General features: G+C 44.3%; 1 protein-coding gene across 2 annotated transcripts in view; it reads left to right on the forward strand.

The window, feature by feature from the left end:
- The first annotated feature begins 7,112 nt into the window (after positions 1-7,112).
- STX18 (syntaxin 18) overlaps positions 7,113-17,870 on the forward strand; it is a 49,748-nt gene continuing 38,990 nt past the window's right edge. Inside the window, exon 1 of one of the 2 annotated variants that reach the window (XM_015421177.1) lies at positions 7,113-7,263. Coding sequence is in view for 1 of the 2 variants with exons in the window: in XM_015421176.1 (XP_015276662.1) it covers positions 7,636-7,653 (18 nt within the window). In the remaining variant the exon portion in view is untranslated. Of the gene's footprint in view, positions 7,264-7,601; positions 7,654-17,870 lie in introns of those variants that run through there. The other variant, XM_015421176.1, reaches the window with a different exon arrangement.

Here is a 17,870-nt window from a genome sequence, read left to right on the forward strand (position 1 = left end):
CAATGGCCATCTAGCCTCTGTTGGAAAACCTCCGAAGGAGAGCCCACCACCTCCCGAGGAAGCCTGTTCCTCTGAGGAACCAACCACTCTGTCAGGAAGGTCTTCCTAATGTTTAGCCAAAAACTCTTCTGAATTAATTTTTACCTGTTGGTTCTGGTTCAGCCTTCTTGGGCAACAGAAAACAACTCTGCGCCATGTTTTTGGTGTCTTGGCCTTTCTCCAAGGAACATTGTGAAAGTGCACAAGATAAGGTATTATGTCATCTCATCCTTAACAGCAAACTCGAGAGAAAGATCACCAGTGGTTTGTCCTCTGCACCCTGCTGTGTTGGTGTTTTTTGAACCTAGAGTTGCCAGATCTCCATGACACGCCAGTGGGTGGTGGGAGGGAGCCTTCTGGGAGTGGGGCAGGGCTCCGTTCCCAAACAGTGACACTGTGTAGTGATGTCCCCAACACAATGACATCATGCAGAAGTGACGTCATCACATCAGGGATGTTGTGCAGTGACATTCTGGTTTGAGTAGAAATGTGAAGGGCCGGAAAAAAACTGGAAAAATTCGGGGGGGAAACGTTCCCCCCCCGCCCGTTTTTTTCCTGAAGCCTTTTTTGTTTTTTTCCAAAAAATTGGAAAAATTGAAAAAGAAAGGAAAGAAAAAAATTGATTATGGAACGTTTTATTTTAACATGATGAATACAATATTTTAAGACAAGGTGTTCAAATATTTCCCAAATCATTTTACATCTCTAGGCTTGAGGGCAAAACTCTATGGCAAAATCAAGGTCAAAGCATAGAGTTTTACCCTCAAAGCAGAGCATCATCGTGCAGCGTCCCCAATGCAATGACATCACTTCTGTGTGTCATCTAATCGGAGACGTTACTTAGGATGCATTAACAGAAGCATTGTGTCCAGATCAAGGGAGGTGGTAGTTCCGCTCTATTCTGCTATGGTCAGGCCTCACCTGGAGTCCTGTGTCCAGTTTTGGGCACCACGTTTTAGGAAGGATGTTGACAAGCTCGAGCATGTCCAGAAGAGAGCAACCAGGATAATGGTGAGAGTGTTGGAATCCAAGTCTTATGAGGAAAGGCTGAAAGAGTTGGGTATGTTTAGCCTGGCAAAGAGAAGGCTTAGAGGGGACATGATTGCAGTCTTCAAGTATCTGAAGGGCTGTCATGTAGAAGATAGAGCAGATCTATTCTCTCTTGCTCCAGATTGCAAGACTAGATCTAATGGGTGGAAATGACAAGGGAATCGATACCGGCTAAATATCAGGGGAAACTTCCTAACTGTAAGAGTGGTTGAGCAGTGGAACAGTCTGCCTTGGGTGGTGGTGGATGTTTCTTCACTGGGCGTTTTCAAGCGGAGGCTGGACGACCCTCTTTCAGGTATGTTGTAGGTATGTAGAGCTATCTTTCAGCTATGCTCCTGCAGAGTGCAGGGGGTTGGACTAGATGACCTGCAAGGTCCCTTCCAACTCTAACATTCTATGATTCTATGACTGTGTGATGTTGCTGTTTGGGGGCGGGGGTTCCCCCGCTGGCCGGCAGTGGGCAGAAGCCCGCCAAAATGGGGGAACCTCCACCCCTGCCTGGGGACTGGGAACCTTGCTTGAAACTAAGGTTGTCCACTCCAGGTTGGAAAATCCTGGAGATCTGTCGGTGGGACCTGGGGACGGCAGAGGGTGTGACGAGGCAGGGGCCTCGTTGAGGTGTATGATGCCATGAAGTCCACCCTCCAAAGCAGTCGTTTTCTCCAGGTTAACTGATCTCTGTTGTCTGGAGCACAGTTGTAATTCCAAGAGCTCTCCAGGACCCACCTGGTATCTGGCAACCGTACCTGAAGCTGGTTTCGGATTGGGATCATAAACAGCAAAATAGTTATAGTTGTGAGAGTTTTGAAAATGGCAACAGTAGAGCCATACTCTTTTTCTCCTCCCACCTTTGCAGATAGACATTTTGATTGGGTGGCGCTCAGCACTTCTGTATGCCATAAAACGGGATTTATTTACCGTGTCATCCTCAGCAGAGTCACACCCTTCTAAGCCCCGTGAATCTAGAAGCATTGCAAGTCTGTTTAGGATTGCACGTTGACCAATGCTTGTAAAGTGCTAATTTTTCTTAAAACTACCTAAACCAATTAGAGAGTTTGTGGTTGTAGTAATTCATTATTAGATAGATGGTCCTTGTGTTAAAATAACATAAAAGTCCCTGGCTGTGTGTATATATAAATTGGATGAAATATTCAGTTTTTAAAAAAAAGCAATTTTGAAAATATGCAGAGATGTAGCAATTAACCTACATGTACATTTATAATACTAGAAAATGGGTAGCTTATTACATTCAAAGACAGGATCTGATAGGCTCAAATTGCTTAAAACATCAGTTATTGAAGATCTACCCTGGGGAATTTAAGAAACCATTTAACAGATGAAAGTACATTTTGAAAAGTTTGACCTTACAGGCAATCATAAAATGAATGCAAACCGTGCTTCTCCCCCTGAAACTTATAGAGCCCATCTGTGTCTAATCCAGTAATTACAGACCAAGTTCAATTACCTTTTCAAACTTGGAGCAGTCTGGAGACTAAGCAGTGAACAAGCGTGGGGTTTTGTCTAGACCTCCGTTGACCACAGTCTAAAATGGGGATTTATATCTAATTTTATTTATTTTGTTCAGTTTGATAACTCTTAAAAGATTCATTTTGTTACTTAGCTATCAGATCCTGGAAGTCTTTCCTCTCAGTCCCAGGGCCTGCTAATTGCCGGAGTTGTTTGTGACGCTCACACCCCCCAAAAAAAAGAAGGAAAGAAAGAGAGAGAGTTGGGAGTGGGCAGGATAAGGATCTCACTGTTCTCAGACCCTCCTTTTAAATTTGACGTCTTTGGGGAGCAGCCAGAATTTTTATTCCTCAGTTTATGTTCTTTTTAACAGTTCTTTGTTAATAACTGTAGCCTTTAGTGTATATTTCATATTGCATTATGCTTTGAAAGAATTGTTAGCAACAGTTTTCAGATGTACTTTATTATAAACAGTGAGCCCTCTCACTATTTGTAGTTGCTGTTTTATATGGATTTTAGGGCTTTGGGAGGGCGAAATCCTGTAGCTCTTTAGCATTGCGTGGTGCACAGCCTGTGTAGATGATTGGAAGCCATTTGCAGCCGCAGTAACAAGGCTAAATATTCTACCTCCAGAACCGGTTCCACCATTCAGAGTTCATTATTTGCTGGTGGCTAGATACTGGTTACTGAAGCAACATGAAGGGATATTTTTAGCAGAAATAATAACTAAAGTCCATCTGGATACCCTTCAAGGAGATAGGTAAAGGTAAAGATTTCCCTTGCTCGAAAGCCAGTCGAATCCAACTCTAGGGATGCAGTGCTCATTTCCATTTCCAAGCCAAAGAGCCAGCGCTGTCCAAAGACGTTTCCGTGGTCATGTGGCCGGCATGACTAAACGCCAAAGCTCACAGAACGCTGTTACCTTCCTGTTAGATCGCGCTAACAAAGGACTCGTAGAGTGATTCAGCAAGTGATTCAGCTTTATTTAGAAGTAACGAACAAGCACTAACTCAGTAAGAAACCAGAACAGAAAACAGTGGGAGCCTATGCTCCTTTTAAACATAACCGGGCTAATGTAGCCACGCCTATTTACAAATAACAACCAATGAGATTGCTAGAATAAAGACCAATGGGAGTCTTTCCCTCCTCGGGAATGGTATCGTTCTGATTGGTCGCTGTTACGAAGCGACCAATAGGAAGTTCGCTCAGAGGAGCCCTGGTCTGGCTCGAAGCTTAACATGGGAGTCCTATGAGGTGCTTCATGTAATCATTTCAATACATTACACTTCCCACCAAAGCGGTACCTATTTATCTACTTGCAATTTCTTGCTTTCGAACTGCTAGGTTGGCAGGAGCTGGAACCAGAGACGGGAGCTCACTCCATCATGCGGCACTCAGGTCTCGAACTGCTGAACTACCGACCTTCCAGCCTGCAGTTCAGCGTCTTAACCACTTGAGCCACCGCATCTCAAGGAGCTACTGATTGCTAAATTTATAAGCTGTGTGCCATTATTGGCAGTCCTGTGGCTTTCTGCTGTGGAGCAGATGATCACATTTGGAGATGCAAAGGTGTATGTGGCTTGGGTTTTACCCAATGGTGTCAACGGATGGATTCATATCTGGGTTCAAGTCCTTTCTGTGATGCTCCAGAACTGGCATGTTTTAATCATTCCTAAGAAGCTGAGGTCCCCACTGCTCACAGGTCATCTCAAGATTAGTCCCCTAGTCAAAAATTCAGCCCCATCTCCAAGAGGGAAGATTGGTGGTGAGGAAACCAAGCCCTCTCCATGAGAGTTATCCTTTTCCATTGGAGGAGCAGAGTATGGATGAGAAGTAATGTGGGTGTGTAGAGACAAAAGAGTGACCAAGAGAGACTCACTAAACTCCGTATAAATTTAATATATGTCATGGCACTGACCTATCCTGTAGAAAATGGCTGCTTTATGTATGGCCTTAACTGTACAGAGGAAAAGATTCAGGTGGGTCACCAGGTTGGTCTGAAGCAACAGACCAAAGTTTGACTCCAGAGGCACCTTTAAGACCACCGATGTTTAATTCTGGGTGTAAGCGTTTGTGTGCACGCTGTTGGTCTTTGTTAGTCTTAAAGGTGCCACTGCTGCTGTGAAGGAGAAATGGCTCCCTGGTTCATATGATTTCTCTGACTGGTGCAAAGATTGGTCAGTTGGGATCAGTCACAAAGATCATACCATTTGGCTTTGTCAGGGGCTGCTTTCGCTGCCTGCTGTGATATCAACTGCAGCAGGGCTCTCTGGTGAACTGGTGAGTCCACAGTTATGTGTTAGCTGTTTGCCCTTCTTGCGCTTTAGGTGTGTCTGTCCCTTGCCCCTGCAGTTAGTTACCTTCTTGTCAGAACCTTGAATTTCCCTGTTTGTTTCAAAGCAGTGCATAATGGAACCTTGCTGTGTCCTTCTGCGGCAATTAAAAAAGTGTTCCTGTTTTCTTATCATACATACAGTGTAATCCTAAGAACAGTTACAGCCTTCTAAACCCAGTGGCTTCAGCGGATTTAGAAAGGAGTACTCGTGTTTAGGATTGCGCCGTTAGTCTGTTTACAGACTTGAACGGAGGCATTTTGCTTCCCATGAGATTCCACATCCGTAAATCTGGTGTGTTTTCAGTCTAAATGTGTATCTGCTTCCTAAATAGCCTTGCAAGGAAAGTGTAATTTTCCCCCCTTGATACTCAGAAGCATTAAGAGTGGCCTCAGCAGTATGATATTTATTTCCAGCGTGGCGTTCAAAATGGTACCCCTTATATAAAAATAAATTGAAGAGAAAGCTTATGGGGCAGGGGGGAGGACGAGAATGGATCAGTGAGAGTAATTAAGTTGTAAGAAGTGGCCCATCAAATACAGTCCTGTGGCTGCATACAGGATGTTGTTCAATAAAAGGGGGCTTCATTTGCGTTAACAGTGCTCTGATTTTCATTAAATAAATGGTATTTTCTGGTATTTTGTATAAGCTCAAGATTAACTTCTATGGTTACAGGTGGATATAAATCTCTAGCTTACTTTTTGAAAAGATTGCTCACTGACAGCTTCCTCCTAAATGAAGGTCTTACTTTAAATTTCCTATCTTTAAATGTGTAGACATAGATGACAAAACATTTCTTGTAACCTCCTTGGGGAAAAAAATTCTGTTTCCATCTCTACTTTGCTTGTCAGAGCCCAGAAATGAAAAACACCCCTAATTTTGTTCCCCAACAGAATGCTTTTATCAACTAAATGTTTGGGGTATATTTAACCAATACTGATGTATGAGCCAAACCAGCCTAGAATATTAGTCAGGTAAGAGATAAGGAAGCAGGTTTCTTCACATGGAAGTTTAGATAATTTATTCCTGGGTGTTATCAGTAAGACCTGCTTCACAGGGTCGAGCAACCAGCCCTACTTACTGTCTGTATTGTTTGGCAGAAGGTTTCCTAAGTAGGTCTTATTTTTAAGGGACCTTTTTATTCGATGAACTCCCCCCCTCCCCCGGTTTTATAATATGACACTGCATAGGAAATTATTGTTGCTATTATCCCAGAAATTCCTAGCTCTGTTGAAATTCTGGGATCATTCCAAAACAGTTTATTATAGAACCCTTGCTATGAAATGGTTTTTGAGAATTTAGGTAAAGCAGAGGTTCCTTAACATTAGAGGATAATGAAGGTCTTAGACAGTGTCTATTGATTTATTCACTTTATTTATAGTTTGCCTTTCTCTGTGAGTCTCAAAGTAGACTACCCACAAGGAGATATATAATACCATATTAAATAGCAATTTTTGGAGATAAATGAGAATATCGGTTCATGCGTGTAACTTTTGTATATGAGTAAGTAGCTGTATGTTTTATACGAATGCTCCTTTGTCTACAGATTGTTATAGTGGTTTTGTTACAGGAAAACATATGCACCTTATATGTTTGGCCCTTCTTTATTTAAGATATCTGTGTCCCAGTGTATTTCTGTAGGCTCAAGGAATACTGTATTCAGGTTATGAAGGTTTTTTTTGGGGGGAGGCTTATTTGAAGCTTATTTTTTAAAAGTGTAGCTTAATGCATTGAAACTACTGTAGAATTGGTGCTCTGTGGTGCAACGCAGTTCAAGGTTTTTCACGAGGAACCTCAGAAAAGGCCATCTTGCAACTTGCTCCTGTGGATATTGTGAGGTTTGCCTGGTTGTGTTTTTGGAGGAGATTTGGGCACACTGTACCCCTTCATAGGATTGGGTGGTCCAGTTTCCATCCCAAAGAGCCTCACTCAGGAGTCGGCTACAATGAATTTAGTGGGAACTTGCTCCCAAGTGATGATGCAAAGGATTAGTGTTACCAAACATGAGTGTTGCAAAATCGGGGGAGCGGGGTGAAGAACGTTTCACATGAGAGAGAACAGGCAGAAGTGTTTTGCTTGTCCCTCTGCAGGCTGTTCTGCTGTGTTCCAGTCAGCCTCTTCCTACGTGTATCTTGCTTGTGTAAAAATGTACAAGGAGGCCATTGCATGAAGTGGTCACTCTCAGTTTTGGTTAACTGATGTAAGAAAATTATCTTTAAATTATTGAGGAGAACTGGGAAAGGAGAATGAAAAAGAGGTCTATCATTAACTAAAGACAAATGGAAAAAGAGAAGGGGGGAAAACTTGGCAAGTAAAGCCGAAGGCAGCTGCTGCGGATTGTAAAGGGAGCGTGTTGTAATCAGCAAAAGTAAAGGTCAGTTTCAGTATTTTGAACCATTTGCTTTTATTTCCCAGCTGAAACATTCCCCATGGCTTGTTGTGGCTTTTGTATTGTAGTCAGTGAGGTTTGGGATGGTTTGTGTGAAAATCTAAATATTAAAGCAAGTTATGATTAGAGGCTGGCAATAACACAAGAAAAAAATATTGGGACGTTTTTATTAAAGTCAGATGTTGTGTCTCTTGTTGAAACAGAAAATGTATGTTCCCCCAGAACTGTCCTTTTGTTCGGCTTGTGCAACGGGAGTTTCTGTTTTGTAAATTTGACAGATCAGTCAGGTACTGTGTTGGGCCTGTCATGTTTTGGGGTTCAGCCACATAAAAACTTCCTTCCAGCCTGGATGGATACATGGATACGCTCAGATGGGTAAGACATCCATTAATTCTGTTAAGCTACTTTAAAAGAATGCATTAAGGTTGCTGAAAAAAATCTACAAGCTCTTTTTTAAAAAAATGCTACTGGGTATTACTTTTTGCATTAATTCATCTTGAAGCTAATACTTCCTTGTTCAGTACGTATACAGCTCCTCAATGTCTTGAATTTTGTGGAGCATGAAATACATATCTATCTATATTTTGTGTGTGTGTGTGTGTGAAATATAACAAAGTTTGAGTCCAGCGTCACCTTTAAGACCAACAAAGTTTTATTCAAGGTGTAAGCTTCCCTGTGCAAGCACACTACTTCAGATACAGAAGTATGTTTGCACACGGAAGCTTATACCCAGAATAAAACTTTGTTGATCTTAAAGGTGCCGCTGGACTCAAACTTCGATCTACTGCTTCAGACCAACAGGGCTGCCCACCTGGATATGTGAAATACATGTGTGTGCATGTGTATATGAACACACATGTAAATATAAATACATGGGAACCTCAGCACCATCTGTTATATACATCTCTGTGGGAAAGCCTGGTCTGAGTCCCAAACAACTGACTTAGAAGCAAACTTTTGAAACACAACCTGTTTGTAAGCTGGGCTATGTATATGGCTGAAGAAGAAGAAGAAGAAGAGTTGGTTTTATACCCTGCCGTTCACTAGCTGAAGGAGTCTTGGAGCGGCTTACAATCTACCTTCACTTCCTCTCCCCACAACAGACACCCTGTGAGGTCAGTGGGGCTGAGAGAGTTCTGAGAGAACTGTGACTGACCCAAGGTCACCCATCTGGCTTCATGTGGAGGAGGAGTGGGGAATCAAACCTTGTTAGTCTGCCACTCTTAACCAGGACCCCAAACTGATAAGAAAATATTTGGTCCACCTCTTAGGGCATTCTACCAAGATTCTCCATGTAGACTCATTTCACTGGGGCCGACAGAGAAATCCTGGTCTGGGGGGTCTGTGAAGAAATGTGTGGTTCATCTGAAGCTGTGAAGATGTCTCCATTATAAAAGCTTTTTGTTTCAGCAGAGGCCTGGATCAAAAGCTCGCAGTATGAAAACACACATGGCATGTTGCCGTAGTGTGTGTGTGTGTGTTTTTGTGTGTAGCCAATTCCCTCCTCCGTCTGCAGCCCCTAAGGCCCCCTCTGCAACAGCTTTGGGAAGTGCTCTTTGGCACTGAGGGCTGTGGGGGGTGGGGGACTTGAGCAGAGGTGCCCAGGACTTACTTCCCTGTTGGGATCTTTCGATCCAAGCCCATAATGCCAAACTACTAGGTAACACTGCCAAATATCCCCAAATGATTTATATCCCAGATAATATAGTAAAGGTTTTTTGGGGGGAGTGCTAAGATCAGATGCTATTACAATAATATAGTGTCTTGTTAAAAAAAAGAAGAAAGAAAGCATTGAGCCAATGTGCAAAATGTTCTGGCTTATACAATTTTGTTTCATAATTAAAACAAACCATGTTTTCCTTCAGACAACATTCTGATTTGCACATCTCTGGAAGGAATAGAATTTAAATACCTCCTCCCTTACACTTTGGGAGAATGAAACTTCAAAACATGAAAGAATGCAATTGTGGGTTTCCTGCCTGAGCTGTACAATTGAGAACAGCGAACAAAGGTTTGTGTGATGCCCTTTATCATAAGGGTGTCCCTCATTCCAGAATATTTTGATCCTTTAGGACTGGGCTCTCTTGCAGTTTCGGATCCTTCATATATCTGTAGAGTGCAGCAGTCCTGGAGCAGTTGCAGATTGTCCTGCATCTCTAAAGCGTGAATTGGGAAGGTCTTGTTTTTGTTCTGGCATCAAACGAGGAAAGGTAGGAGGGGGTCTTGCAGGTCAAGTGGGGTTTCCATCCTTTTTACTTTTCCATCCAGTTGTGCAGATGTGCATGTGACTGATGTGGGTCGCCACGTCCCCAGCCCCATTCCTACCCGAGCCGTTGTCTTTCAGACCCGGCAGTACCTCTGCTTGGCGCTGGTGAATCTGGTTGTGAGGGCTGGAAGAAGAAATGTCCCGGGAGGGGGAGCACACGAGGGGGGGGGGAAGAGAGACATTTTGAATGATGAAATCTGAGCATGGTCTCAGAGGACCAGAGATCTCCCGCACAACTGCTCCCAAGGCAGCCTCGGATAAAGTAGGTTCTCGGTGCCGGCTGTGCTTTGCTTTCTTGCATCGGAGTCAGTTTGCTGTCTCGTAATGCGACTGTGGAAAAGATTACTTGTTTTACTCCAGTGAAATGCATTTTCTGCTGGGTCATATAATCCCTGCAGTGGGTACATCAAATGAAGGCATTCTGTTTAGATTTGAGTTTGTTCCTTATCCTCAAGGCATTGTGAGGACAGTTTCAGTACTCTTACCTTTTTTACATTTCTGTCTTGAAACGGCGTTTTCTTCGTTTCCCCACATCAGATCTGTTGCAGTATTTAACAGGAAGCCTAGAAATACAGAACTGCAAACAATCTGTATTACTGTGGTTTGATATTTCTATTCCTTCATTCCTATGAAGAATCTAGAACAGGACGGAGGGAACGCAGTCTGAATTTTGGTGCGGATCCGCGGAACCTTTCCCCATAGGATTTGCCGTTGCACTTCCTTGTTAAAACGCTGTTCTTTAAATATATATATTTTGAACTGTTGAGCGAATGTGTGTTGTGTGAAAACGAGCCTTGGTCCGAAGTTACCTTCCACTTCTGGGCTGCCCCTGTTAATTTTTGGTTTCACATTTGTTGATGTAAACCAGAAGCTGAACAAGGGGGCCGTTTTCAGGAGGGGGGGCAGCCAGGCTGGCTCTCTCCCGGGCTTTCTGCTTCCCCCCCCCCTTAAAATCTTGGCCGCCCCTGTCTTTTGTTTAGATGTTGCTTGCTTTTTAGAGTTTTACGTTACTACAGCAATTGATCTGTGCGACTAATCTTAAAAACTTTTAACAGTGCAGTGGAAACCTAAACCGAATGTATACCCTCAAGAGAGAAATCGTCTGAAAAAACTGGTCCGTTGTCATTATGACACACAGTGCTTTTTTCAACCTAAGCCCCCATCGGATAATGCTTTAAAAAAAAAAAAGGAAAAAGGAAAAAAGCAGAAATCCTGTTTGTATCCTTAACAATGCAGCAGTTCAGGACTTTTCAATAAGCATTCGGCTCTCTTCAGCGATACTCTTCACAGCTGCTATTCCCCGGGATCATATGGTATAGGCTTTATTTCTCTTTATTAGTTTGCCCTGTCAGACTCCAAACTTGTATATGTCTAAGGGGGAGTGATGAATTTGGTATAAATCACATGTATCCTACACTTGGGTTTTTCCCCCTTTGGGGTTAAAATATATATGGAGTAACAGATCTGCAGGTCAACTACATAAATAAATGTATATGTTGCTGAGGGCTTGAATTCTGACATCACCTCCTCACTGTAAGAAACTTAGCTGCTGGTTAGGTCTTTATCCTGTAAAAATCAGATGTATGTACTTAGCGTCCCTCCTAGATCTCAACAACTTCTGACCTACTGCGAGAGGGGCAGGTGGGCTTGGCTTGTTTGACTGAAATGTGGCTGGATGACTCTGATGTGGTCCCTCTGGCACCGCTCACGCCGGCTGGGTATAAAGTCCTTCACCCACCTCGAATGGAAGGATGGTGGGCTGAGGTTGGGTGGCATTTCTCTCTCCTTCACGAGGCACCTGATGCAGACAAAAGCTGGCTTTGATGGTATGTACCTTTTCTTGGGCACCAGGGACAGATTCAGTATCCTGCTGGTGTACCGTCCACCTAGCTTACCAGCAGGGTCCCTGGCTGAGATGATGGAGGTGGTGTCGGGCTTGGTGCTGAGGAGGGCCTCAAGGATGATCCTCTTTGGGGATTTGGACAGACATGCCAAGGCAACCTTGTCAGGGCAAGCTCAGGACTTTGTGGCCACCGTGACAAAGACTTTTGTGGTCTGTCTCAGATTGTAATAAGTCCAACACCTGAAAAAGGACTTATGCTGAACCTTCTTTTCAGTACTGAGCAGCTTGCCTGTTATCTGATTAGGGGGATGGAGGTTTGTCATAGTCAGATGGTTATCTTCTGAAGGCATGGTTGAGCTTGCTGCCTCCTACCTGCGAGGGCAGTGGTCATGTCCAGATGGCTCCGGGAGATTCTGAGAGCCTCCCTGGTGACTCCGTGAGAGGTCTTTGTAGCTGTGCAGAATGATGGGCTGACTGGGGCCATAAACAGAATTGCTCCTTGGGGTGTTCTTCCATGATCTGTGAAGCCCCAGCTCCTTGGTTCACCAGGAGCTGAGTGCTATGGGGCAGACCAGAAGACAACTAGAGCGATGCCAGTTGAAGACTTGGGATGAAACAGAGCACATACGTCATCAAGCCCATTTACAGGCCTATGAGATGGCAGATGACAGTGAAGAAGGTTTTCTTTTCTGCCACCATCGCGCCAGCAGAATCTCATCCAGCTCAATTATTTACACAGGCTTGTGACTTGATAACACCTAAGTGTTATCCTGCCAGCGAAGAAAATGTGGACCCCAGCTGCTGCAATGTTTTTGCAAGGTTCTTTGCTGACGAAATCTCCCTCTTCCATTCTGACTTGGAGGCTGAGCTCAGGGCAGACCAAGCACCTGAGGTGTCAGAAGTGCCTGCTTGTCGTTTTTGTTATGGATAGTTTTAGGCCGATCCTGCTCCTGCCCATGGGTGCTAACAGGGCACTTGGGAGTGTGAGGGCCACCGTGGGTGATCTGGACCCGTGCCCATCCTGGCTTTTAAAATCGCAGCAGGAAAAGGTGTTGGAACCATCAGTGAAAACCATCAATTCATCCCTGATTGAGGCAGCTCTCCCTAGGCCTTTGAAGGGGGCAGGTGTCAGACCTCCGCTCAAGAGACCTCCATTGGCTCCTTCCGTAGGCCCCTGTGTGCCAACGGCAGAGGTCAGGCAGCCCTCCATTGGCTGTCCCGCCACTTAGGGCAGCCCTTCCAGCATCGACCAGAGCCTGGGCCTTTCCATTGCGGCTCCATTCCTGTGGGATGGATTCTCTCTGAAGAGGTGGGCGATCTTCAGGGGGGTGCCGCAAAGCCTGCTGGTTTGCCAGGGCTTGTCAGGGAGTTTAGTGGGGCGGATGGGAGAGAGGTTTGGGGTTTGCCATTTTATTTCTGGCTGAAAATGTTTTAAACTATTTTTGTAAGTTGCCTTGAACCGCTAGGAAAGGAGGGACATAAATGTTTTAATTAATAAAATGAGTAAATAAATTCAGGTGGGTCGCCGTGTCGGTCTGAAGCAACAGAACAGTTGAGTTTGAGTCCAGTTTCACCTTTTAAGTGTGTGCACACGAAAGCTTATTCCCAGAATTAAACTTTGTTGGTCTTAAAGGTGCCATTGGACTCAAACATTGTTCTATAAGTAAATAAATTCATTGAATACTATGACTATGAATTTTGAGCATGAGGTCATGAGTTTGATTTTCAGTTGCTGTAATCCTGTACTCAGTTCTGTGGAGTCGGTCTGACTGAACTCCGTGGGGTTTCATTCCAGGTAAGCAGGCGTGGGGTCTGGCTGAAAAGCCTAGAATGTCCAGGGGGAGTGACTTGTTCAAAGTAGGTCTTAAAGCCACAATAACCTTTTTGATGTAATAGGCAATGAATACCGTTGAATCGTCTTCATTCAGAAAACAGAGTGGGTTTTGCTCCAAGTTAAAGTGCTTTCTGACACAACGGAAATATTTGCCCCATCATTTTCCATGACCTCAACCCTTCTTTGCCAATCGTTGACTTTGAGGGTGGGGAGTACATAATGTTTTTCCCAATTATACAAGTCTGTGTGTTACGTGGAGCATACAGAGTCAGTTGTGCGACATTTTACAGTGTTTCTTCTGCTTGTAGAATTCAGATTTCGGGTCTGTGTGCTTTTGTTTGTTGTGATGAATGCAAGAGACCCTCATTCTGGTCTTGATATCTGGAGAAAAAAACAGTGGTTAGGATCTATTTTTATATTCTTTGTCTTCCTTTCAGTTCTTAATGGCATCTGAGTCATAATTTCTTTGTCAGTGAATTCAGAAAAGCATCACAGTATAATTATAATTAAAATTGCCTACAGTTTTACAATTAATTGAGGTTGAGGAGTTACACCTTCCAGAATGTTCTGGCTGCTGCTTCTGCCGTCTGTCATCAAGGACCAGAATTTCGAGGGAGGGAGTGGAGTGACAGTTGCCTCCAGGGACAGAAGGCAGTTTCAGAACATAAGAGGTGACCTGCTGAGTGAGGCCAGTAGTCCATCTCGTCCAGGTTCTCGTTTCACACAGTGGCCAGCCAGTTACTCTGGAGGGACAACAACCAGGGCACAGAGGCCAAGGTTCCCCCCCCCCCCATGTTGACTTGTAGGGCCGGTATTTAGATGTTTACTTTGTCTGTAGAATTATTTGTGGTGTGGAATGTCTGTTTCTGTCTCTAATCTGGACTTCTATCCACCTAAACTAGTGAATAGACCACTCCCCACATTACTTTATATCGGCCATTTTATCCCACTCTGAAGTAGGCCTTAAAAGAGCCCTTTGGGCTCTCATTGAGTATTGTAAATTGGAGCAGCTAACAATAAACTTCCAAACACCCCCCCCCCATTCTTGTCTTCACCGAAAGATTTGCTATGCACAGATGGCAGATCAACATCCCTGATATTGACCAGGCGAAGGTTTCTAAAGTGTTGTTTTTCGGTCAGCCAACTTGTGGAGAGCTCAGGTGGCCCACGTCACATGAGAATGACCGAGGAGTGGCATGTGCTACCTTGAGATTCTTTTTCTTAAGGGAGCTGACATATACCATGCATGATTAAAGTATTCCCGGGTAAGGTGATACCTCAGCTCATGCATGGGTCACAGATAGGCACGTGCATGCGAAAGCTTATACCCAGAATTAATTGGTCTTCAAGGTGCCCAGTGTGGACACAGACTTTGTTCTGCTGCTTCAGACCAACACGGCGACCCACCTGAATCTCTCTCCCTCTGAAATAACGTCCCTGTGTTTGTGGCCCGGTATGCGGCAAATTTGAAGTGTTGCCCTGTCTGGAAGCCAAGAGCTCAAGTAACAGTTGTGGTTGGGTGGCATTAATGCCAATGCGAGGGTCATACTGTTACATTTGTAGACATGGGTCCCATTCAGAAGATGCAGTTGGGGTGATCGCCTGAGACCTGGAGCCTGGCTGTTGGATCCCCAAGCATCGAGAATAAATCCACGTTTTAAAGAAAAGCAAAATTTATTTCAAAGCGTTGAAGACATACTCAAACACGTTCTTTGTTAGAACTGGGGATACACAGTTAGGTCAAGCATAATAAAGGAACTTCAAACAGATACAGATCCAATGAATATCTTTCCCGCTGGCGGGCTAAGGAAACGGTTGCGCGCCCAGTACATGAGAACCAGGCAGAACATCAGACAAAACACAGGTGCAGTAGTCCTGGGAAAATCAATAGGCAAGCATTACAGCATCTTCTCCCCCACACAACCTCCAGCAGTTATCTTTTGCATTCCAAAGCAGGAACAGGATGATAGAAGCCAAGCCGGGTGTAACAGGGAAAGGATATGTACACAGAGGTCACAGAAAACAGAATGGCAGCTTGCTGACACCAATTCTTTTTCTTTTTAAGCAATAAAGTATTTGTAATCCATTTATAGAAGTATAGTTAATTGTAATCCTTATTAGAGTGGAATTAATTATGATCCTTTACAAGATCTTCATGTATTTCCAAATGCCTTGCTTATAGTTCCAAGGGAAAAAAATAGTTTTGTTACTGCTTCAGTCAAGCCCAAAGTCAGATAATACCAATTTTTCTCAAATGTTGTATTTCATTGGGTGATATTATACTCTCAGACAATAGCCTTTTCTTTGCTTTTTTTGCCCCCAAAACCATTTTAAAAAGAGAAAGTTGCTTTAAGATATTTTCCTAGCCATGTTTAGGAGGAAGGAGAGGGGACGGAGGAAAATTCTTCACCCCTCCCTTCCTCTGTCTCTTTAAACTTTAAAGGGGCTTATTGTAGGTGATTCTCTAATGTTGTTGCATTTAAGTGTGTACTCATGGTGTTATTCTTCATCAATGGTATGGATGAGGTGTAAAACTTTCCCCCCTTTGCCTGGGTAGTCACAGCTGTGCACCCATGTCTGACATGGGTGCTCTTGAATGGCTCTTGCCTCTGGGTGATCTAGGGCTCCCGCCTGCTTGCTGCCACTCGTGGGGGAGTCCAAGTGAAGCTCCTTGCAATGAGCTCCTCTTCGGGGAGCTCATTGGAGTTCGGGAACCCCCAAACCCCTCTAAAAGAGCCAACGATCCAGCTGTCACACGGGAGAGCATCCCAGTGTGACTGTTTTCGCCACACCAAATCCCCAGTCTCTGCTACAACTATATTCTGACTTTGCTTTCCTTCCATGGAATCTATAAGACTTAAAGAAGTGCCCAATGCCCTTGTGGTTTTAAAATGTGCATGTGGAAGGGACTATAAAACAGCTATAAAAATTCCCATATTTTTTCAAAGGTCAGCTGACTTTTAAAAAGCAAATTGTTTACCTGTAATTAATGTTCTTTGAATGGCATCTGTTTATTCATACATATTTGTTCTACGCTAACGCAGAAGCAACTCTGGAAAGTCCTCTTGGAAAATCTACTAATAACACAGCATTCATAACAGAATTGAGGAGGAAGGTTTTACTGCTCCTCTGAGAGATAGATTAGATACCTCTTAGAAAAGGGAGCTTTAAACTTTCTGGAGGTGCCCCTGTGCTAGCACAGAACCTATATGTGGCACTGCAGAGAAAATATGAAAAATAACATGTCACATGAGCTCGATGACCCCTCGTCACTGTCGCTGGCCCCTGCTGCTCCGACCTATACGCCACCATGGCCTGCCTCCCGAGGAGTGAGAAGGGGGAACCATGGAGGCCTCAGATGTTTGGGAGGGGAGGAGGTTACGTCACCACCCTCCACACTCCCTTGGCACACTCTGACACGTCTCTCTCTCGCTTCTCCCTTTGATGTTGTCATTGTTGTTTTTCTCCTCCCCAGCCTCCGCTTCTGTTCCTCCTTTTATTCCTGCCCTGTGTCACCTGCTCCTTTCTGTGGTCCACCCTCCACCCCAATGATGGCCCCGCCCCCTCCTCTTGTACCGGGACGCTGGGCTGGGGTGTGGCATCCTTCCGGCCCTAGCGCCCCTGCCCGTCCCTCGTCTCTCTCCCTCCATGCTGCTCTGTGCTGTGGTCAGGCCCTCGTGCCAGGCCATCGGCCCAGTGTGATCGTCTCCCCTCCTCCCGGGTCATCCCCCTCGTGCGCTGGACACTCCCCAGTGGAAGCTCTGCCCAGGTGCTGCGGAGCCATCTCGACGGGTCCCAGGAGCTGTGTTGATGGCGCGTCTTGTTGGCCCCTGCCTCCGGTAGGTTCTGTTGTCGTCGGTGCTGGGGTTGACAGCGCCGGAGTCCCGAGCGGTGGCGGCCAGCCCTGGGGAGGCTCACCCTCGGGACAATGTTAATCATTTTAATCAATTGTTTTTATGGATTATTTTTATGGTATGTTTTGTTTTAATTTTTAACTACCTTGTTGGCCCTGACTGGGCAAAAAGGCAGCATACAAATTTTGCAAATAAAAAAAAAGAAAAGAAAATGAAGGGGGAGTATTTCTTTTCCCCATTTATTTTGAAACAAATGCTAATCTACTCTCATTGGTATTTTTTTTTGCACACTCAAACAAACATCCCCAAAGTTTCACACAATGAAAAGTCCATACAATATAACAAAAGTCACAATTAATACTATATACTACATAAACATATGTGTTTATATGTTTTATTTAATTATTTTATATATTATTTTAAATGCTGCTTTAATGTTCCAGTGGAGACAGTTTGGTGTAGTGGTTAGGAGCATGATCTGGGAGAACCAGGTTTGATTCCCCACTCCTCCACATGCAGCTGCTGGTGTGGCCTTGGGTCAGTCATAAGTTCTTTCAGAGCTGTTACCTCAAGAGCAGTCCTCGAAAGAGCTCTCAGCCCCACCTACTTTACAGGGTGTCTGTTGTGGGGAGGGGAAGGGAAAGGGATTGTAAGCCACTCTGAGACTCCTTTGGGTAGTGAAGGGTGGGGTATAAATCAAATTCTTCTTCTTCTTCTTCTTCTTCTTCTTCTTCTTCTTCTTCTTCTTCTTCTTCTTCTTCTTCTTCTTCTTCTTCTTCTTCTTCTTCTTCTTCT

Source organism: Gekko japonicus, unplaced genomic scaffold (assembly GCF_001447785.1).
Source record: "Gekko japonicus isolate JY-2015 unplaced genomic scaffold, Gekko_japonicus_V1.1 scaffold91, whole genome shotgun sequence".
Lineage (NCBI taxonomy): Eukaryota > Metazoa > Chordata > Lepidosauria > Squamata > Gekkonidae > Gekko > Gekko japonicus.